General features: G+C 56.7%; 1 protein-coding gene across 1 annotated transcript in view; it reads left to right on the top strand.

Moving 5' to 3' along the window:
* The first annotated feature begins 829 nt into the window (after positions 1-829).
* Positions 830-21,873, top strand: part of SRCIN1 (SRC kinase signaling inhibitor 1) — a 79,200-nt gene continuing 58,156 nt past the window's right edge. The window contains exon 1 of the mRNA XM_011984703.1: positions 830-1,060. Within this exon, the coding sequence (XP_011840093.1) occupies positions 937-1,060 (124 nt within the window). The 5' untranslated portion in view covers positions 830-936. The remainder of the gene's footprint in view (positions 1,061-21,873) is intronic.

Raw genomic sequence — 21,873 nt, 5'->3', positions numbered from 1 at the left:
CGGCGGGGCGAGGGATGCTGGGGTGCAGGTGTGTGGGGGGCAGGGGACCGCTGTGCGCTGGGCTTGGGAGAAGGACCCAGGCGAGAGGAGTGCTGGGACCGGAGAAGGGGGCAGGGTGGGGAGGGCCTCACGACGCCCCGGGGTGGGGGCCAGAGGGGTTCAACTGTAAAGGGGCTTGTATGGAGGGGGGAGGGGGGAGAAGAAGAAGGGGGATGGATGTTGAGCAGGGTAGGGGGAAGGGAGCGTCCATCCGAGGTGAGGGAAGAAGAGGATGCAGGGGGAGGGGAAGGGAATGGGGAAGTGAGGGGTGCATCAAAGGCCTCCCTCAGCTCCCAGAATGGGGTGCACGGGCTAGGATGGTAGTGGTGGGCCCTTTGCGCCAGCCCCCAGGGACGGAAGGGGATGAGTGAGTTCTGGGGTTGGCCGCGTTGCCAGGATACAAGCCAGTATTCCACACACCCCAGCTCCCCGCACCTCGAGGCCCTAGCCCTGGAGACCTCTGAGCCTCAGCAGCAGTTGCAGAAACTGGGGACCAGCTCCCCGCTCTACCAGCGAGTAGGGAGGGCCACGAGAGGGAGGGGTTTAGGGAGGGGCTATTTAATCTTAACCCCTCCCCCCGCAGAGGCCAGAGGGCAGGGGAGGGCGCCCCCAGCTGGGGAGGGCATCTAGGGTGAGTGAGAAGATAGGGACTGCAGGCAGCTGAGGGGTGGAGGGTGGGGCTGGGAAGGGGACGCACCACCGTGGCCCACCCTCCCCTCCCACGCACCCCCCTGCTACGTCAGAAGCTCCCGGGCCAGCTCCGAGTCCTGTCGGTGGGGGCAGCAGGATGCTGGTGGAAGCAGAGGGGACAGGCCGGGTGCCTCCGCAGCTCGGCTGTCAGGGCCCGGCGGGGCGTGTGAGGCTGCTGGTGCGCGCCCCCCAGCCCCACGCCTCCCCATGCAGCCCTGGCAGTGCCTCCGGCGCTTTGCCCTGGCCTGGTGGGAGAGGACGGCGGAGGGCAGAGCCCGCTCTCCCAGGGAGGAGGCTGGACCGAGGGACCCTGGGGGCCGAGGGGAGCCAGGTGAGCAGGCGCGGGGAAGTGTGCAAGGAGGGGAATCTTCCCAGCCCCTCTCCTCAAATGTTGTGGGACAAGGAGGTCCTGCAGCACCCCAACTTTAAGGAAAGTGGGCTCCCCGAGCTGGGGTTGGGGGTTTCTGGCAGCAGCCTTTCAAAAGGAGATGGAGGATCTGCTGTCTGTTTTGGGGAAGGGAGAAACAGGTGAGGCTTGGGAGTGAGGGAAGCTGATCAGACTTCCAGGTTTGTGGGCCTGAATGTTCCTTTGGGTGGGGTTTGAGCACTTTTTGGGGGTCGTCAGGATACCTTCTTCCCGACTCTTGGTATCTTGGTCTGCGTGACCTTGAGCCAACTGCTTTGCTGTCTAATTCCGTGCCTCAGTTTATCTTATTCCCGTCCCTTTCCCTCTTGTTGGTCTTTAAAAAATTGATGATGCATTTGATGGAGATTGTGAGGCTGTCACCACTGGTGGCAGCTATGATGGTGGTGGTTTCTGGTGTGGTTGTATGTGGGGAGCAGCTATGGTGCATTTGAGGGGTTTTGCTGGTTCTGGTTGGTGATGGGCCACTCCGTACAGGTGTCAGGGACACGGAAAGGAACATTCACACAGGAAGGAGTTCTCCAGGCAAGCTGAGAGTTGCTGGGGACAGAGACTTAGCTAGTAGTCTGGGGTAGAAGCAAGGGATGGGGTGAGGGCTCTGGGCATAAGGGGAGGGATTCCAATAATAAGATCCACCACCACTACCCCCCACCCTGCCATCCCCACCCAGACTGCCTGGCACCCAGGCACCATTGGCAGCAAGTGCAAAGGCTTTGCCCTGGCTTCCTGCCACCCTGCCTTGGGGACAAGAGGGTCTTTGTCCAGTCCCCCCCACAACAATTCTTGCTCCTTCCGCCCTTTCCACGATGGCTGGTTCTCTGTGATGACCCTCAGGGCTGGGATGGAGGCACAAATCCCCCTTCTGGCTCCCATTCTCTGTGCCCTGGAGCTCTATCTGCAAAAGGCAACTGTGGTCCTTGGGGAGTGCTGAGTGGAGGGGGATACTCCACTAGGGGAAGGGTCGCTAGAATGAGCCTCTCAAAGAGCTACCCCTACCTTAGGCTTTCCCCTGCCCCTCTACTTGCCTCCTTGCCTAATGCAGAGGGTCTGGGGTCTTCGTGGCCTGATCCCTGCTGGGTTCCTGGCATCTTAAAGATGTGCAGAGTACTGGGTTGGGCGCTGGGATGCAGGGCCTCTCTGATGCGCTCTCGCTCTCTCTGTGTCTCTCTCTTTCTCTCTCTCTCCCTCTTCCCTGTCTCTCTCCCTCTTCCCTCTCTCGCCAGGGACCCACCCTGGAAAAAGGGTTTAATTAGAACCATTGATTCCTTCTTTGGCTGTGGGCATCGACAGTGTGGTCAGAGTTAGAGGGTGGGGGTGGCATGGCTGCCGTCTGCCCATGCCAACCTTGGCATTCTCTGCCAAAACCCCAGCCCTGGAAGTGCTTGGGAGGGAGGGGGCTGGGCTCTTTGAAGTACCCAGTTTGTTGAGCCCCCACCCCCACCCCAGGTTAGGTTTTGGGGAAAGAAGGGAGACAGTGTTGAGGATTGGAACGGAGGGAGCTGAGTTTGGGGCTCAAGGAAGAACAGTTCATGGCGTCTGTCACACTGGGTAGCAGCCCGGGCACATGAAGAGGCAGATGTGGTGCGGGGCGCTCCTGCAAAGGGGCCTGTGGGTGTTGGGCAGGCAGGGAGTTCAGGGGAAGGATCCAGGGTGTGCCATAAAAGCTGCTCTTTCGAGGAATCCCAAGCATTTATCTCCTCCAAGCCCTGGCAAGGAGATCTGTTTTCTTCCTTCATTTATGTCCTTAAGGCCCAGAGAGGGACAGAGACTGCCTCAGAGGTCCAGCAGACTTAAGTCTAGCTTTAAGCCTGGTTTCCTGACCTAGGGACCCCTGCTTGGATACAAGCTGTTGAGGGTAAGGCTCCTGGTAGCCGAGGCTCTGGACTCTAGGACTTGTGGGGGGTTGGGGGACAGGTTGTGCCCCCCAAGTCCTGGCTGCCTGCTGTGGGTGGGCTGGTGCAGGTGCAGGTGCAGGCTTCAATGAGGCACTCAGATGCTCTTTGAAGAATACCTCATTGGCTTCCTAGGGCCCATTCGAGCAAAGATAATAAAAATCTGGCCGTCAGCGGGTTTGAGGGCTGTACTCGCTTCCCCTTCTTTCATTCCAAGCTCTGAGAAGCGGAGATGAAGGCTTCGGATTTGGCTGGGAAGCAGTGCCTGCCCCGAGGGAGGAAGGGAGGGAGGCAGTGAAGGAGGGAGGACTGAGTTCCTGGCAACCAGGGGAGTTTCTGGGGAGGTGGGCAGAGGGGCAGGGGCATGGTCCCTAACTCCTGCCAAGCAGCCTAGAACCTCGGGGTCAGGGTTCCTCTACCCGATACCTGGGCTCCAGAGTGCTCCCCTGGATGCCCTCAGTCTTCACCCCTCCCCCATCTCTCCTCTGTGCCATTCCATCTCCCCATTCCTCCCCTGCCGCTCCCTGCCCCTCAGTTTCTCCTGTGCTGCCCTTCCTGCTGTCTCTCTCTCTAACCCTTTCTCCCTGTCTCTTCTTCTGCCTCCCCCTTCCTCCCTCTGACCGCCCCTCCCATTGTCTGCCGCCCCTTCCTTTCCTCAGCTCTGGCCCTGCTTTCGAGGACTGTCTGGAAGGTTGAGAAGCCAAGTTGGGGGCGGGGAAGTGGCCTCAGAAGGGATGGGCCTGGGTTAACTATTATGGTCTGTCAGGTGCCATAATTGTCAGAGTCCAGGAAGGGCTGCTGAGCACTTAGGGGGGCGTGTGTGTGTGTGTGTGTGTGTGTGTGTGTGTGTGTGTGTTGAGGGCGCCATCCCCCTCCCCACACCACAGCGGGCACCTTGCCCTGACATTGGGCTCTTCCTCCGCTGCCTCAAACACCCCAGGTTCCCTGCTCTTCTCCCCTGCCCCTCGGATTTCTCCTTGCCTACCTCCGGCCTCCCGCCCCTCCACCCATTGGCCCCCCAGGTACTATGCTGCCCTTGCACTGCCCCTCACACCCACCAGACCGTCTCCAGGTGCAGAGGCGGTAAGGGAGGCATCCAGGAAGCCTCTCGGCTCCATCTCCCACCCATGTCTCTGATGGGCCTGCCTGGAGCCCCATCCACTCCCTGGGGCCCCTTTGCCATGTTGTAAACCCCCCAGCAGAAAGACAAGACCCTGGTGGAAAAAGCACTGCACTAAGTCGAGAGAGCTCATTCTTATCCTTCCTCAGTGCCCAGATGTCTGCGTGACCTTGAGCAAGTCCCTTCCCAGCGCGGGCCTCTTTCCTCACCTGTGAAATGAGGGGGCGTGGGCTGGCTGATCTCCAAGGTCTCTTGTGACATTCCAGCGGTGTTGTGTCTCTCTTCTGGGTGATTTGCATATGCTTTGCATATATTAATGGTGCCTGCTTGAAGGGGGAGGGTGCCGCCCACACCCGGCCCAGAGTCCCACCCACCATTCCAACTCCCCTTGCCCATTGGCCCATGCTTTTGCTGCTCCGATTTCCCAGAGGGGTGAAAGCTGGGCCTGAACATTCCCTGGGGAGGTGAGTCTGGCCCCTATGTTCCAGCCATGCTGGGGGCAGGGTGGGGGGATGACTGTAGTGGAGGAGACCCCTGCCCTCAGCACTCCTGCTGCAAAAGGTCAAAACAGAGAAGCCATGTGGTGGATGAATTCACCAAAGTTGCCTGTGGCTAGAATAGGGGGTGCAAAACCCCACAGAGGCCTGACCCTGCAGCAGGCAGAGGGGCTTGAGGCTGTGCACCCTCCCAGGGCCTGCTAGCCCTCTGCCGGGAGCTTAGCCAGGTGTCAGAGCTCCTCCTCTGGCTTCACCTCCCAGGCTCAACCCATGGCAAGTCCTGCCCTTGTGCCCCTGCCTACTTTTGCCCATTCGCCTGGGCTCTAGGGATGTGTGTGCTGAAACCTGAGCCTCAGAGATGGTTACTGAGAAGGACTAGGTCATTCATTGCCTCTCTGGGCCCTCTTAGCTACCACACAGAAGGTGGGGCCCAGACCCCCTGCAGGCGTCATGGACATTATGAGGGAGGAGAACCTGCCACCCCAGTCCTGCCCCTACCTCCAGCAGCCCCACCTGACCTCTTGGGGACCTCCCCCAGAGCCTCCTTGCATGCCTTGGTTCCTTTTACTTACATATCTCCCCACTCCTGGGGCAGGGCTGGGTAAAGGTTGATAGCCTGGAGAAGATCATGTAGGTCACTGAGTCATGAGAAGAGTCTCTGAAGACAGGAACACAAATGCCACCAAGGAGGACCGGGCCAGGGGAAATGCAGCAGGAGAGATCAAGGTTAGACTTAGTCTTAAGGAAGGACCATCCCAGGGGACAGATTCGTTTCTGATCCTGGAATTTTTGTGAAGATTAAATGAAACAACAGATGAAAACATCCCGCACAGTGCTGGACATATAATAAACAATCAATTTATTGTTGGGATAATAAACAATCAATTATGATGGGATAGGTGACAGACATCTCTGAACCCAGAGAAGATAATAATCCTTAGAGAAGTCTAAGCCTGAGACTTAGTTAGGATTTTGCAGAGGATGAGGACTTGGAGGGGCAATTCCTAGAAAAGCTGTTTCCCCCATACCCAGGCTGCTGCTCCCTCATCCCACCCTTCGGGCCCCACGCATGCACTGGGCTTGGGGCCCAGCCACCCAGGGACACCCTGCCCTCATCCTGTCTGCTGGGGGTGGGCAAACAGAAGGGTGTGGAGGCTGGAAACCTGCTTTTCTCCCCCTGCCTCCATCTCTGCATAGGACAGCTTGAGAGGAAGCAGGCCCACGCTGTAGTAGGAGGAATCAAGGTTAGATAGGAAGATAAACCTCCCAGCATGTGGCCACTCCAGGATGGGAGCCTCTGGTGGTATTTTTGCATCTTTCACCTCAATGACAGTGGTCTGTGAGCACCCGTAGACTAGTGTTGGACCTAGGGGCAGGGGACTGCTCAGCATGACCTTTCACATGACCTTTGGGCATCCTGAGGAGTGTGGCTGGTGTGGTTGCCAGAGTGCAGGGGGCCCTGCTGGAGAGGGATCCAGTGCTGCGGGAGAGGGAGAAGAGGAGGAGACAGAGAGAAGCTGCTCCTCTGTTCCTTAGGGCAAAGAGGTAAGTTGTAAAGAACAAGCGTTGGGCTGGAGTCAACTTGCCTGTCTCCCCTACTGCTGTGTGACCTTGGCAATTTAGTTGCCCTCTCTGGTCTTCAGTGTCCTTGGTATAAGAAAAGAGGGTGGGACTAGAGGACCTTCAAGCTCCCTTCCAGTGCTCCCAGGCTCTCTCTACCTCCTCTCCCTTGGATAATATTGCTTTGCCACATGGAGGGTGGGAAGACTGTTTCCCAGCTTCAGCTAAGAAAAAAAAAATGGAGATTTGGCCCAAGAGAATATTGGAATACATACACATGTACACACGTACACACACACACACACACACACACACACACACACTCTCATGCCTTACAGACAGCCCCCCTCCTGTTCCGAAGGCACACCTTGCCTACATCTGCCCTCCCAGCCCAGGGGATGGAGAAGGGAGTGGCTAGAGGATTCAGCTGCCCTCTGAATTCTAAACTCACTGTTTTCCTCCCACCCCAGCAGAACTGGCTGTGCCACACTCCATTCCATTCGGGGACAATAATCCAGTTCGGGTTTTCTTCCACAAGGCACTTCAAGCTGATGGCTCAGCTCCCCCACAGCCTTATCCTGGCTCCCGGTAGCCTCGGCCACCTGCCTCGGTTGCCTGCATGTCCTGGTATGGAGTAAACCAAGACTGGAAGGGAGCTGGGTTTTCTCACCTCTGCAAATACACGCATTCCAGGGCACTGGCTTCTTTTCCATTCCAGCTGGCAGAGCATGCTGGAGACCCTAGACCCAGGGACCTACAGAGGGGCCCCCAGACTCAGCTTATAGAGAGACCCCAGACCCAGAGACCCCGCAGAAAGAGCCTGGCTGTTTCTGTTTGTGCAGAGCTGGGGAGATCGCCAGGGCACGTGTTCTGCAGTCTCCCCTCACCCCTAGGATGCATGATAATTGCATACGGAGCAGACATCACTCCAGGCACCAGCCTCTGCTTCTTATGGGAAGAATGAACGACTCCAGCTTGTTGGGAAGGCCTTCCATGGCTCCTTGAAGCCCTTGGGATGGGCCTTGCTGTCTTCTCTCTTGGGCTGTCCCCTGCCTATTCCACCCCACCCAGTGACCAGGCTGGCCTGATGAGTTCCCCATTCTTGTCCCCAGCCCCCTTATCCATGGAAAGTTAGGGCTCTGTGGAAAGGCGAGGGCTGTGGGGACTGCCGCAGACTCTCACTTTGTCCACCCCAGAACTTCTGGGCTCTCTTCTACCTGGGCACTATGAGAACTTCTGGTTGGTAAAACGAGAAGGGGCTTGTGCGGGGCTTCCTGGAGCTTCTTCTCTCCTGAAAGTGGGAGGGGCAGGAAGGGGCTCTTAGAGAGGCAGATGTCACCTAAAGATGAAGCTCAGGAAATCCCGGACCCGCCTGTCTCCTCAACCTGATGGCTCACCCCAATCCTGGTCCACTGGCAGCCTTGGGTTAGAACAGTCTGCCTCCCACTCTTAGGATGGGAGAGACAGAAGAGAAATCTTCTCTTCTACCTTGCTGCCCATAGGAGATAATTTCTGCTGGAGCATGCAATAGAAAGAGGTTAGACTTTAGGCAGAACTTCCCAGAGGCCACCAAAAGGAAGACAGCCAACGACTGGGGAGGGTGGATAGGAGACAGTTTAGCTCCTGGGTCAAGAGCTCAGGGTCTGCAGTCAGACAGCTCTGGGCTGCAATTGCAGCCCTGACAGTCATTCGCTGTGTGGTTTGGGGCAAGTTGCTTCACTCTCTGAAGCTCAGTTTCCGTCTCTGTAGATCGAGGGCATAACAGTGGCTTCCTCACAGAGTGGGTAGTAGGATTATATGAGGTAATTTAGGCAGAGTTCCTGGCACATAGTAGACATTCAATAAATAGTCACATCTTTATCTTCCTCCTCTTCCTGTGTCTGACTGAATGATTGAATAGGGTCCACCCTCCACTGAGGAAAGGGCATACATAAGAAACCTCTTTAGATTTTTCTAAGACCCAGATCCTCAACTCAGCCTGTCTGGGGCTGGGCCCCTGGAGCTGCCACTAAGGGCTGGTGGTAAGAAGGAAGCTGGAGCTCCTGAGCCTTCACTTCTGTGCCTCCCACTGCCTCATCCAGGAAGCCCTCTGAGACTAGACACATTAGTGAGCATTCTTAATATTTTCTCCCAGTCCGTGTCCCAACAGCTGTTTCTCCCTGGGATGTCGACGTTTTAGGTAATCGGTGGGAAAATTGGAACCATGAGATTGGCAGGGGGCTCTGAGAATACTTGTAGCCAGACGTGTTGTGGGTATGGATGGGTCTGAGCCAGCCAAGGGAGGGCTGTGCCTGAGTGGGTATGGGCCACAGTGTCTCCAGGCAAGAAAGGTCTTACTGCTGCATGCCCCAGGGTAAAAGGCTAATCAGTATTGCAGCATGAGGGAGGTGGAGTAGGTTTAGAAAGAACTTCCCTGCAGGGTGGGGCATGGTGGACAGCTGCAGGGGACCTGCCGTGGCAGGTTGAGGGTTGGGGGCGTGGAGGCAGTAGCTAAGTGAAGGACTTCAGGCAGGTCTGTGCTCCTGGCACAGTGTGAACCTATGAGTGCCTTTTGGGTGGGAAATGCCTGTCTCTAACGCAGGCAGGGGAAGCGGGGCTATCTCAGGGTTAGTGGGGAGTGGAGCAGATGGGGGTCTCTTAGGCTGGGGAGAGGGTTGTCACCGGGACAATTATGGCAAGCCTCTCTGACCCTGAAGCCATCAACCTTCCAGAATGGCATAACCTTGCATGAGGGAGGCAGGCGGGCTATCATTTGGGGTCTAGGTTGAGCACCCCAGTAAAGCATCTCCCCCTGTTTCTGGGAGGAGAACCAGGCGTGGCTTGTTGGCTGTCTGTCCTGGGAACCCAGTTCTGGGGACCCCATGTTTTCTGTGTTGTCCTGCTGTTCGTCCCCCTGTCTGTCTCGCACCAGTGTCTCTACCCCCTCAGTCCCTGCTCTTCCTATGACACCCAATCTCTATCCTGTCTGCCCTGGGGGGCCCCAAAGGGAGAGCTCCTAAGGCTCTGCCTTGCTCTGTACCTGCTTCACCTCCCCCAACCTCATGGCCCATGGCCCATGGCCCTGCCCCTGCCCCGGCCCACTTTGGGAGCCCCTGCCCCGACCCCTCCTCTCTCCAGCTCCTCTGCTGCAGCCGGGCCTTTCTGGGCATTCATTCACGACTTTCCTCCTTTCCTGTCCCTCACCCAGGGCTCCAGCGTGCGGCGGGAGGGAAGCCTCCAGGACTCTGTTCCCTCTGTTTAAAGTCTCCAGGTTAGTAAGCCAGGAGGAGGGAGGCCCCCCATGATTCCCCCTCCCGCCAGCTCTCTGTAGTCAGATGCTCCTCCCCAGCCTGGAGGGCCAGAAATGGGGAGGGGGCTATCCCTGGTGGGCCCAGCCTTTGCCAGGGGAGGGGGCAGCAGATACCTGACTCTGGGGAGGGCACTTTGGCTGGTAGAGAACATGTCTGTATGTGCACGTGTGTGCATGTCAGTGAGTGTGCGTGTACAAGCACGCGTGCATGTACATGTGTGTGCAGGCTGCAAAGCCACCATGTAAGCTGGGGCTGGGGTGAAAAGAAGAGGCGGGAATCCTCTGCCGAGGGGGCTTGTGGTCTGCGGAGAGGGATCAGGAGCAAGGGGCACCTCTTATGGGAGGATGTCCATGTTCCAGCGATGCCCAGAGGGTGGGGGATGGGAGAAGATGGGACCGTTTTGTTTAGCTTACGGTCACATGCAAACTTGTGATCTCATTTCATTTATTCAATTGTTTGCTTGTTCATCCATTCATCCATTTATTCAATAAAGACTTACTGAAGGCCAGGCGTGGTGGCTCATGCCTGTAATCCCAGCGCTTTGGGAGGCCGAGGCGGGCGGATCACGAGGTCAGGAGTTCGAGACCGGCCTGGCCAACATGGTGAAACCCTGTCTCTACTAAAAATACAAAAATTAGCCTGGTGTGGTGGCGGGCACCTGTAATCCCAGCTACTCAGGAAGCTGAGGCAGGAGAATTGCTTGAATCCAGGAAGCAGAGGTTGCTGTGAGCTGAGATTGTGCCACTGCACTCCAGCCTAGGTAACAGAGCAAGACTCTGTCTTGGGGGTGGAGGGGGAGAAGACTTATTGGACACTTTCCCTGTGCCAGGCACTGGACTAGGCTCAGAGTCTAACAGCAACCAAGGCAGGTAGGTTCCTGGATGCTTTGCTTAAGTGTTGAGCAAGTAGAGGTTGAAGAGTTGGAAGATTTCTTGGCTGTGGGGGCCTGTCCTCTGTCTATCTGCCCCTGCTCCCCCTGCTGGCAGCTCTTTTGTAACTTTATGTCCCTGTGGAATGTCCCCTCATAATGTGACCCTGCCAAGCAAGCAGTTACTTGGCCTCCAAGTCCCTGGTGACCTTGATGACTAAGGGTAACATTATTAGGCTGCTCCTGAGGCTGCTTCAGAGGACATCAAAGAGCCCAGCTGGAGGAGGGTGTATAGGCGGGGGAAGCCATCCCTGCCCCCAAATCTGGGCCCAGGACCAGCAGCCTGGAGCAAAGGACTTGAGAGTCAGCCTGCCCTGGGTTCAAACCCCCACTTCAGCCATTTCCTAGGTGTGTGAACCTGGACGAGCCACTTTCCCTCTCTGAGCCTCAGTGTTTGTGCCTATAAAGTGGTACAAGAACACCTCCCAGGCAGCATTGTTGAGAAGAGTAAAGAAAAAGAAGTGATGGGCCCAGACTTGGCCCACAGCAGGGGCTGCCTAATTGCAGGTACCCTTTGCATCCCCACCTACTGCCCAGGGTTGGGCAGGCTGCACCTGGGTCGTATCTGGGTGCTGCCCTACCTTCTTAGGAGAGGGGCTATTTTCAGGTCCCATGTCCTCCAGCCCTTCTCCAGTTCTCTGAACTGCTATTCAGCCACAATCTAGGTGGGCAGCTGGGGGAGGCAGCTCTCCTTGCCACTGTGGCTGCCGCCGCCTTGATGGCTTTTTAATAACTTTGCTCTGAGACAATCTGCAGAGCGCTCATTTGTCTGCCTCTTAATTAAAATTACCGTTTTCCTAAAAGAGCAACGACACTGCTCCCCTCCCTCCCCCATCCTCGGCTGCTGCCGGGAGAAGCCAGGAGAACGAGGAGAGACTTGAAATTGGAGCCCTTTCTTCCCTCCTTGCTCGCGTGAGTTACCCCGCTTCTCCACACAAACAGCAGAGGGGCCAAGGCTCAGCCTGCAGGGTGGGCTCGGGCAGTGAACCAGGCAGAGGGGGCCGGCGCAAGGGCCTCTGAGATCCGAATGTTCGTCTCTTTCACCCACCCTTTTCTGGAATACCCCCAGTGATGGGGAGCTCAGTACCTTACAAGACTTACTTTCTACCTCTGCAAAAAGGTGAAGCAACCCCTGTCCTGGCTTTATCAGCCAGAGTGGAATAAGACGTGGATGGGTTTTGAAAGAGTGCTGTGAAGGATTATTGAAATGCCTGTTGAGGGTGTAGGGGGTGGGAGTCGGGAGGAGGCCACCATGGTAGTGGACACCGGGGTCAGTCCCTCACTGTTGACTCTGGTTTTGGTTAGAAGAGACCTGTGCTCCCTCTGTGGGCTTTCAGGGGATGGGGCTCATTTAGTCATTGCTGAGTTTTGAGAAGAAAAATCATCACTGGTAATAATGAAAATACTGATGGCCAGTATTTATCGGGTGCTTCCTCGGAGCCAGATGCTGGGTTGTGCACTGTACACGCGTTAGTTCATTTCATCCTCACAACTGTCCTGTGAGCTCACTGCTGCTGACTGTTTTGTGGGAGAAGAGACAGACAGACCTGAGGGGTTAAGTAGCATGCCTGAGGTCAGAGAGAGAGTCCCAGTCTCTAGCAGGGTAGCCTCAGCCCTACACCCTCCCTTCCACCCCCCGCACCTCACCTGAAGCTTTGTGTGGGTCTCACCCCATTCCCTGGTGCACCTTTGCCTCCCTCTGCACTCCGGCAGCAGGGCTCCTCTGGCCCAACGCCGTGGAGGATTCACGCTAAGATTCATCACCTTCCTCCCCAACCCTGTTCCTCCTGAGGAGTCCGTGCTGCAGCCAGGTGGGGGCCCCAGCAGCTCCCTTGGGTCTGGCCTCTTCCCCTGTGGTCCTTTGCCTCCGCGGCTCGGCTCCTCTTCATCACCTCCCATTCCTGCTCCTCCCTGAAATGCCCTTCCCCACAACCGCCTCTGGGCTCGCCCCTCCGATCTCCCGGAGCACTGTCAAACCTCTGGTGGCTCCTAATGTAACCTTTCTTGAACAGTCACCAGTTCTGGACATAACTAAGCCCATTAGCCTACTTCTGCTTGTGGGGGCAGCAAACTCAGTACCTTCAGGGGCAGCAAATGAGGGAAGCGATGCATGAGGATGATAGGGAATGGTGGGGACTGTGGTGAGGAGAGGGGTGCCTTCCTGCCTCTGCAGCCCGCCCTTCCTTACCTCACTTCCTGTGCTCCTTAGAGGTATTAAAATTCAAAGAAATAAAACAAAATACCATTAGCCATCCCTGCCTCCCGACAAAAAAAAAAAGCCTGTGCCTCAGTGTAGCCACAGTGTGATCCTTGCTAAATCATCTCATTCATCTTGGCATCCCCATATTGCCTAACACATTAAAGTAACTGTGTATGAATTGCTTGTTGAATGACTACATGACCACACATGTGCCAGGCACTGTGCTATTACACACCTTATTTCTTCCTGTCTTCACAAGGGAGGCGCTGTTTTCTCCATTTTGCCATTGGGGAAACTGAGGCCTGGAGGACTGAAATGATTTGTTCAAGGTCACACGTATGGCAAGTGCCCAAGGTGAGATTTGAACCTTGACTTGCTGTGTCCTTCTGCCTGTTCTGTTTGGTCATGGGGATGCATACATGGGACACATGGCACCTGCTTTCAGTACCTGTCCCGGGTAACAGGGAGCACTTGTGTGGCTGTTGACCACCTGGTTGAAGTGCACTGCTCACCTTGGGGAGGCAGGGCGGGGAAGTGAGGACTGCAGAAGCAGGAAAGGTGCAGATGCCCCTCACCCCAGCACACCCCTCCTCCCTCAGCTTCCGGTCCCATCCCAGCAGCCTGGGGATGGTGGCGTGGTGACAGGTGCTGAGCTGCAGAGATGACGGCACTGCTGATTCCCCCATAATTACTGTCTGATGAGACACCAGAATTAGCCACTGTGCAAGCATGGGATGCAGACATGGGGCACTTGCAGGGAAGCAGCTGAGGGTGAGGGAGCCTTTCCTTCCAAGCCTGGGGCCCTCTGGCAGCAGAGCAGGGAGGAGGAAGTAGGTTAGCAAGGAGGAAGCACTGTGTGGTTAATATGCCTCAGATATTATCATGTGGGCTTGTGGTTTTCCAGTTCTCAGAGTGACTGGCTGCCAGACAGGGGCATCCTGGGCCTCAGGCCACTAGCCCGAGAATTCCAGGCAGAGCAGGCTGCCCACTCAGACTCCCGGGCACACCCTTTGGTGTCTAGAGCTGGGGCTCTGAGGAACATAGTTGCTGGGAGATGCTGAGATTCAGACCTGACCCCTTGAGTGACATTAGCAAGGCCAGGCACCAGAAGGTGAATGGAAGTGACTGGAAGGAGCAGTTTCAGCCGACTGGGCCAGGAACTTCACCCCTCCCAGGAGGCAGGGGTCAGGCTGGCCCCTGAAGTCTAAGGCTGGGGGAGGCCTGAGAGTTAGGAGCAGGGGGCGAGGAAGGTATGTTCTGGCCCTGGAACAGGGCTCTTAGGCCCTGAGCATTTGTTTTTCCTGGCACACGTGCTGTGTGGGCAGGAGGGGCACTTGCGAAGACACTTTAGTAACAGGAGCAGACAGGAGTCACCTGTGCTGCTCAGACCTCATCTGGACCATTAGAGCAGTTCTGAAGGCCACCAGCCTAGAGAGGTGGTGACACAGGGCTTACCCAACAAAGGGCAGTACAGATGGCCAGCGGGGCTGGGCCACACAGGAAAGACCTGAGGGCTCATGACAGAAGGTTCTGGTTCAGGAGCCTCCACTCTGCTCCAAAGGGAGAGGTCATGACCTTCCCCCAGGTTCCCCTGAGGGCCATGGGCACAGACTGTGGCTCATTTTAAGGAAGGAGAAACCCCACAAGATGATTGGTGCTTTGGATGTAATGAGTTCTCCATTCCTGGAAGTATCCAAGACCTGACTGGCTGGAGCTCCTGATTTGCAGTTCTGTCTCTGCACAGCCTGTGGTAGGGGCTGGGAGGGCTTCATATCCAGCGCAGGTACAAGAAGGCTGCGAGGAGGTCTGTGGAAAGGTGGGTCCCCCAGAAGGTCTTTCAGGACTGTGGGACCCCCACTTCCAGCCTGGGTTTCTGTGATCTGGGGGTGGTTCTGCTTCCTCCCTCTCCTCCAGCCCCGGGGAATAGACTCTCCCTAAAAGGACTGGGTAGATGGCGCCCAAGATTAGCTGGGAAGGAGGATTGTTTCAGTGTTCTCGTCTTAGGGTGTAGGACGGACAGAGGGGACCTGTGGGACTCTGGCTGAATGACTTAGATGAATTCTCACAGATGACCTGGTGGCAGAATCAGTATCTTCCTCAGGGGCAACAGGGGGTAGGGGAAAGAAGAAGGACCTGGGCTAAGCACTCCCGCAGTTGAGACCAGCCTCTTCCACTTAACTCTGACCTTGGACAAGTCACTCCTTCCTGAGCCTCAGTTTCTTCACCTGTAAAATAAGCGGTTTGCAACCTCACAAGGTGACTGTGAGAATGAAGAGGATGATGGCTGCACGAGCCCTTTCAGATCATCATGAATATGTGTGGGTGTTCAAGGGTTGTTATAATGGCTGGGCACGGTGGCTCACGCCTGTAATCCCAGCACTTAGGGAGGCCAAGGTGGGCAGATAACCTGAGGTCAGGAGTTTGAGACCAGCCTGGTCAACATAGTGAAACCTTGTCTCTAAGAATACAAAAATTAGCTGGGTGTGGTTGCACGGGCCTGTAGTCCCAGCGACTCAGGAAGCTGAGGCAGGAGAATTGCTTGAACCTGGGAGGAGGGGTTTGCAGTGAGCTGAGATTGCACCACTGCACTCCAGCCTGGGCAACAGAGCGGGACTGTCTCAAGAAAAAGAGTGGTTATCATTTCATGGCTGGTCCATATTTCCCAGGGGTTCCAGCAAGCGCGATGCTGTGTTTAAACCTCGTCACTCAAGGTGGATGTGTGGATTGGAGAAGGGAGGATGGGAGTCTTTGCGTCTTTCGCAGAAGGGGAGACAGTTTATTTTTCCCCTGCCTTGAAGCCTGTGCTCCACCTTCCCAGATGCTGCTCTGATGGGAGGGCTCAGGTTAGACAACAAAGAGAACTTCCACAAGATGCCCCTGGTATCTGACCAGGCCCTGGCTTCCAAAGACTGCCTGGATCCAGAGGCCAAGCAGGAGACTTGCCAAGTCTCCTACCTTCTCCAAACTGAACCAGGCTACCTTCGCCCCATCCTCCAGAGTCTCTCGGGATACTAACGGGGTGTCCCTAGGGAGAGAGAATCATGGACTGCAGATTCAGCTGTTTGTTATTAGCTAGCTTGCAGGGTGGCAGATAAATTAACCCATGAGGTGAGAGCTAAGCCTTGGGTCCCAGCAGTTCTGTCCTTCCCCATCAGCAGAGCTGGAAGCTGGGCAAAGGCCCTCCGGCCCCCCTCGCCCTGGTGGAGGCGTTGAGCACCTATAGAGGTGGGATGAGGGCTGGAGGCACCCAGCTCCCAGAGGAGGGTCTCACTCATGACCATCATCCTGTTGGCTACGCATTGGTCAGAGTGGGGTGGCCTTGAGGTTACTGGGCTGACTCCTCTATTTTAAGACATTGTGTAAACACCTCAGCAAGGGAGCCCCGAACCTAGCAAAGAGGAAAAGGAGCTGAAGATGTCGCCTCCATGAGGGACTCAGGATGGGCAAGTCCCCGCTGTCTTTCACCCCAAGCTGGAGATGCATCTACCTGGCACTTTAGCGGGCCCCAGATGCCCTGCATGAGCTGCGTGGACTGGCATGGCACCCTGTCCACGTGGCATCTAAGGTGGCAGAGTGGGGCACCCTGGTGGGCCCAGGTATGTAGACCCCTGCATGTAGAGTGTCATGAATATGTGTGGGTGTTCAGGAGTGGTTATCATGGCTGGGTGCAGTGGCTCACGCCTGTACGCCCAGCACTTTGGGAGGCCGAGGCAGGTGGATCACCTGAGGTCAGGTGGAGGGTGCAGGTGAGGTAGGCTGTGGCTGGACCCATGTCAGTGAGCAAGTACTGGCCAGCCAGGCGAGGTGCACAGGTTTGACATAGAAGCATGAGTGAGCAGATGTGTGTGCCTGGGCGATGTGTCTGACTGAGGGTGTGCTGGGAACCTGGAGGAACCCTGCTGTTTCTAGCGGCCGAGGGAGCTGTCTGAGTGCTAGGGTCATGGGGCTGGGACAAGGTCTCCTGGGGAGAGCCTCTCCCCATGAAAGGTGGTGTCTCTGAGAAGTATATCAAGAACATCTGGGCAAGGCTGAGTCTCCTGCCCAATACTGATGAGCCCGTTGATGAGTACTTGGTGTTGAAAATGCTTCCCTATGGGGAGGCAGGGTGGTGGGTGGGGCTTCTACCACTCATTTCCAACAGATTGGAGTCTCTTCCCCTGGAAACAAGATGCTTCCCCCTGGGCATGCTTTCAGCCAGAGGTAGCTGCAGGGTGGGGGAAAGATCCCTTTCACACACAGAGGGGCATAGCACTCAGGCTGGAGTGCCCCTTGGGGAGAAGGTGCTCTGGCAGGCTCCTCAGAATGATGGCAGAGCTGAGGACAGGCTCCGGCCCCCCTCCCTTTCCACCCTCCAGTGTTCCCTCCTCCCCTCCCGCTTGGCCTGTGTTCCCCTTGGCTGTTTCTCCAAGGAGATGTGGAGCTGACAGGACACCTTCCCTGGGAGCGTGAGCAGCGGAGTTGCCACACAGGAGTTAGCTGGTTAACATAGTGCCGCGTGGGCACATGCCAGGGCTGTTCCCAGCCTTTCCAGCTCCAGCTTCAGACTGGGGGTGACATGCTGTCCTCCATATCTCTGTCCCCTTCCTTCCCGGGGAAGCCAATTAGCCAGATTTTCATTAGAAGTCAAAAATCACAGCCCCACAGTCCTGGGTCTGATAGAACTGCGACAGTGGGTGGAAGGAAATCGGGCTCCGGGGTAGATCAGAAGGAACTGACTTCGCTCACCCGGGGTCTGCAGTCTGCATGCCTGTTGCCTGTTATTAGCTTCTGTTTCTTCTGCTGCTGTTTCTTCTTTTTTTTTTTTTTAAAAAAAAAAAAAAAAAAAAAAGCAAATGAGAGGACTGAGGCTCTGAGCGTCCCCTGACCTACTCAAGGGCACATAACTAGTCAGTGGATGCAGTGGTTTTTGGTAATGTCACAGCTTTGCCTGCTGTCTGTGAGAGAGGAGGGACGGGGGGAAGAAGGGGGATTGTATCTCTGGAATTCTGGGCAAGGGGCTGACTTGCACATTTTGCAAGGACGGGGAGTCCTGTCTGAATGTGCAGCTGGGATGCCCTGCGGGGACCCTGATTTCTGTGTGGAGAGCATCCCCCTGGGCTGGGGGCATCACTGGGCCGTGGGCCCCAGCTTATCTCCCTGGCGGCCAGCCTGCTGCGGTGTTTCTGTCTTGCTGCTGATCCTTCCTAAGGAGGTTGTTAGTCTGTCCTCCTGGGGACCGTGGCCTAGGGAGGGGCTCCCCAGGCAGCTGCTTTCTGGAAAGTGGCATCGTGGAATGGAAAAATCCTTGTCCCTGAGGGCCAGGACCCCTGGGTTCCACTTTGGGCTCTGCCTTCAGCTCCTACAGATTGGGTCAGGCTTATTCTCTGGGCCTTGGTTTCCTGCCTGGGAAAGGCATCTGGCTGGAGAGAGAGCACTGTGGTTTCCCCATCACAGTGACGGGTAAGGAGGGGGCCACCGCTTCCTGAGAGATGAGAGCTGAGGGGAGGCCCCACCTCACTGCCAGGGTCTGAGAGCTGCTGTGCTGTGTGGCCTGGGGCCCTGGGGAAGGGACAACTACAAGCAGAAGGAAGCAAGGACTCCACAGTCACGCAGAGCCAGTGCAGTTGGTGGAGGTGGCACCGAGGCCAAGCCTGGGATCCTTGAGAGTCCCCAGAACCCCACCCCACTCCTGATGTGGTTGGTGGGCCTCCTCACCCCACCCAATTCTGCCCTTCTGGGTGGAATGGCTCCTCTGCCGTCAGGAGGCCCCAGTCTAAGGGAGGAGAGGGTCCTGCTGTGGGAGTGCCCCGTTCTGTGCAAGTGGACGCCGTCAGCCTGGGATGGAAGAGCTGGGCCGGGGAAGGATCTGATGCCCCCCCACTCCCCGGGCGCCCACCCACAGGGAGCTTGACCCCCTCAAATCTGCTCTTCCCATGGAAAGCCCCAGCAGCTCCACCAGTAGCAGCCAGGGCCCAGGCCCCCAGCCTCACCGCTCTTCCTAGGCAGGTGTCAGTGCCTTCCCCCAGCCTGGAAGAGGTCCTTTCATTAGATTCCAACTCATTTACCAACTAAGTAACCTTCAGTAGGTTTCAAATCTGCACAAATTGGTTTGTGTTTTTCTGCCTGCACAAAGCTGTGACTGGCAATACCCCACACCCTCCCCAGCCTCCCTTCGTAGCCCCATGTCCTGTGGGCTTGTGAGCTGGTGTCTTCACCCTGAGCGCTTCCTGCCCTCCCTTCCCACCAGGGCTATACCCCAGCTCCTACCCCTGCCCAGACAGTGGGTCAGGGGCACACATGTGACAGCCTCTCAGGTCCCCAAAGTCCTCCAGGGCTCCATCATCCCCCATCCCACCTGGATGCCCAGCTTCTGTGGAGCTTGGGAAGCGGGTGGTGGGATTCCCCGGGCAGGGGGATGGAAGAACCACAGGGTCATAGGCCACAGTCCTAGTCCCCCTTCTTACCCCCACCCCTGGGGAAGGGAGTCCATGTGGTGACTCAGGTTAGGTCACTCAACCTCCCTGAGCCTCAGTTTTCCTTGCTGTATGGTGAGAAAAATCAGCCTGCTCCAGACCCTTCTCCATGGTGGCTTTATAGATCAGGGCTGGGGGGTGGGGGGGGGGGGGCAACAGGTGTGTCACCTGCCAAGAACCACCTGACACCTCTTGCCTTGTCCATCTTCCCCCGCCCCTGTCCACTACAGTGCCCAGGAAGTGAGCAGGGCCCACGCTGGGAGAATGGCCTCAATCCCCCCTGGCCTCGACCCTCTTCTCTGTCCTCCTTGTCACCCTTGGTGGGGAGGGGAGCTGGTGTTCCTTGGAGACAACTTGCCTGGCCTTGCCCCATGTCCCTAGTGCCCTGCCCCAGTCACCAGGAGTCTTTATTTTCTAGCCATCTCCTCCATGCCTTCAAGTCAGCTCCTTCTCCCAGGCCCTGTCTCAGGCCTTCTGTCCAGTGGGCTCCCTTCCCCCTTCCTCTTTGTCTTCCCTCCTAGTCCAGGCAGACTCTTCCTGAAGTGGAGCCTGACATTCAGGGGGTGGTGCTGGGCTGGCAGGGAGTGGAGATCACTGTGGGGAGGTGCAGAGTTTCTGGCCACCCCGCCTCCCCCGTGCCAGGAGCTAGGCAGGAGCCCCCTGTCTCCAATCCTCAGTCCAGCTGCCTCTTTCCCCCTATCGCCCTTCCCCCATCACACGCCCCCATCTCCCAGGCTGTAGTTGGAGTGACAGGGAGACTCAACAGGGCGCTGGGTATTAGCAATTTGGGGGGATATTACACAGGAATGTTTACAGAAAGGCAATTGCCCGGAAAATGACTTTGGTTGCTGTGGTATGGGGCGGAAAAGATGGTTTTAGAAAACAGACACAGATGGGCTTCTGCTCCAAGGACCCACAGCCAGCCAGCCAGCAGAGGCTGAGGGGTATGGGCACATGAGGAAGGCAGAGCCAGGGAAACCCAGGGACGGGGAGGCCGATTCCTTCACTAGCCGGGGAAGCAAAGGATCCCCTCCCCTGATCCGGGTTCCCAGAGCCTCTGTCAAGCTTGAGACATATCTGGTCCTGGTTGACCTTTGTTCTCTGGCCTCAAACCTCCAAGCACACAGTGTGCTTCCCGACTGCAGCAGGCACCAGCAGGATGGAGTTGTCAGGCACAATCGAAGGTGGCAGTGCCTCGGGGCTCCTCCTGGGTGACTTGGGCTCCTGTAGCATTGGCTGCAGAGGAGGGACTGGGGGAGCCTCATGCTGCCTCATGTGTTTGTGTGTGTGCATGGGTGTGGCCTAAGGCAGGTCCTCCACCCTTCCAGCTGTCTTCACACTTCTCTCCTGCTGCCCTGCGTAGCCCCATGTCCTGTGGGCTTGTGAGCTGGTGTCTTCACCCTGAGCGCTTCCTGCCCTCCCTTCCCACCAGGGCTATACCCCAGCTCCTACCCCTGCCCAGACAGTGGGTCAGGGGCACACATGTGACAGCCTCTCAGGTCCCCAAGGGAGGGGTTTTGTCCAGCCTCCTGATCTCCACAGAGAGGGTTACAGGGACCTGATTTCCAGATCTTGATCTTGGGCCTGGGGAGGACTCATGTCAGGGGCCCCAGAGAATCCTCTTCTCCCTTTCCTGAGCTGGTGGCTGGCTTCGCTCTTCCTCTACTTTGTCCCTTTGCCTCTCTCCTTCCTTCTCCCTCCCTCTCCTCTCCTCTCCCTGTTCTCCTCCTCTGCAGATGACGTCATATGTGCATGTCGCCCAGGGGTGGCCAGAGGACAGAGTAGAGGGTTACATCTGGGGTAAAGATGCCAGTTGGGGACCGCCTTGGTGGCTTATGACATGGTGTCACTAAGATGTTGGGATCTTAATTCTCCTAATGAGTTACAGTGATCTCATATAAAGAATGTGGTGGAGGATAAAAATAAATGAGGCTCATAAATAAACGTGGAATTTGGATTGTTCGAACAAATGACAACCTCACTCTTCCCAAGCACCTGTGCCGTCCTCCCAGCCAGCCACTGGGGGGCGCCCGCCACTTCCCGGCCACCCCAGCCTCAGGCCTCTTTCACCTTCCACGTTTCCCAGGCTGGGCAGGCTGAGCCCAGGGTGGCAGAACCCGCCTTCCTCACCCTGCCCTTCCCCTCATTCAGATTCTGGATTTCGCCAGTTCTCGGCATCTTCCTTGTAGCTTGAATCTCAGACTCAAAAAATTTAGTCAGCCTTGCACACTGAGGTTCCTTGGAGAAAAGAGAAGCCCTGAGCCCCTCCCTTATGTCTCTGGCTTCCCCAACCCCATCCCTGGGTTGCGGGGAACCTTCAGCCCGACGCCCCTCCCCCAGGGTACCCTAGCCTTGCTTCCCTTCCCCCAGAGTTCCCTGTCTCCGTCTCTCTCTATCGCAATCCCCCATCCCTCTCCCAGGAGAACCCAGCCCTGCTTAAGACCCCTGCCTGGGTCTCTCACGCCCTTCCTGCCTGGAACAGGATGCATTGATCTGTGCAGGGCTGGCCGGTGCCTGGATCTGCTTGCTAGATTGGAATCGATCCCTGTGTCTTTTCCCTGGGCTGCTCAGGTTCAAGGAAAATCAGGGCCACTCCGAGGACTTGCTGGTGGCTGGAACAGGCGTAGGGGTAACAGGGAGGTCAGGCTGCTACGGCCCAACAAGTCCATTGCCGCTCAGGAATGTCTTTCATTGAAAACCTACTTTCGCCCCGCGCGGTGGCTCACGCCTGTAATCCCTGCACTTTGGGAGGCAGAGGTGGGTGGATCACCTGAGGTCAGG

Source organism: Mandrillus leucophaeus, unplaced genomic scaffold, assembly GCF_000951045.1.
Source record: "Mandrillus leucophaeus isolate KB7577 unplaced genomic scaffold, Mleu.le_1.0 Scaffold272, whole genome shotgun sequence".
NCBI lineage: Eukaryota > Metazoa > Chordata > Mammalia > Primates > Cercopithecidae > Mandrillus > Mandrillus leucophaeus.
Note: the sequence above shows the minus strand (reverse complement) of the source record. Positions and strands in the feature narration are given on the sequence as shown.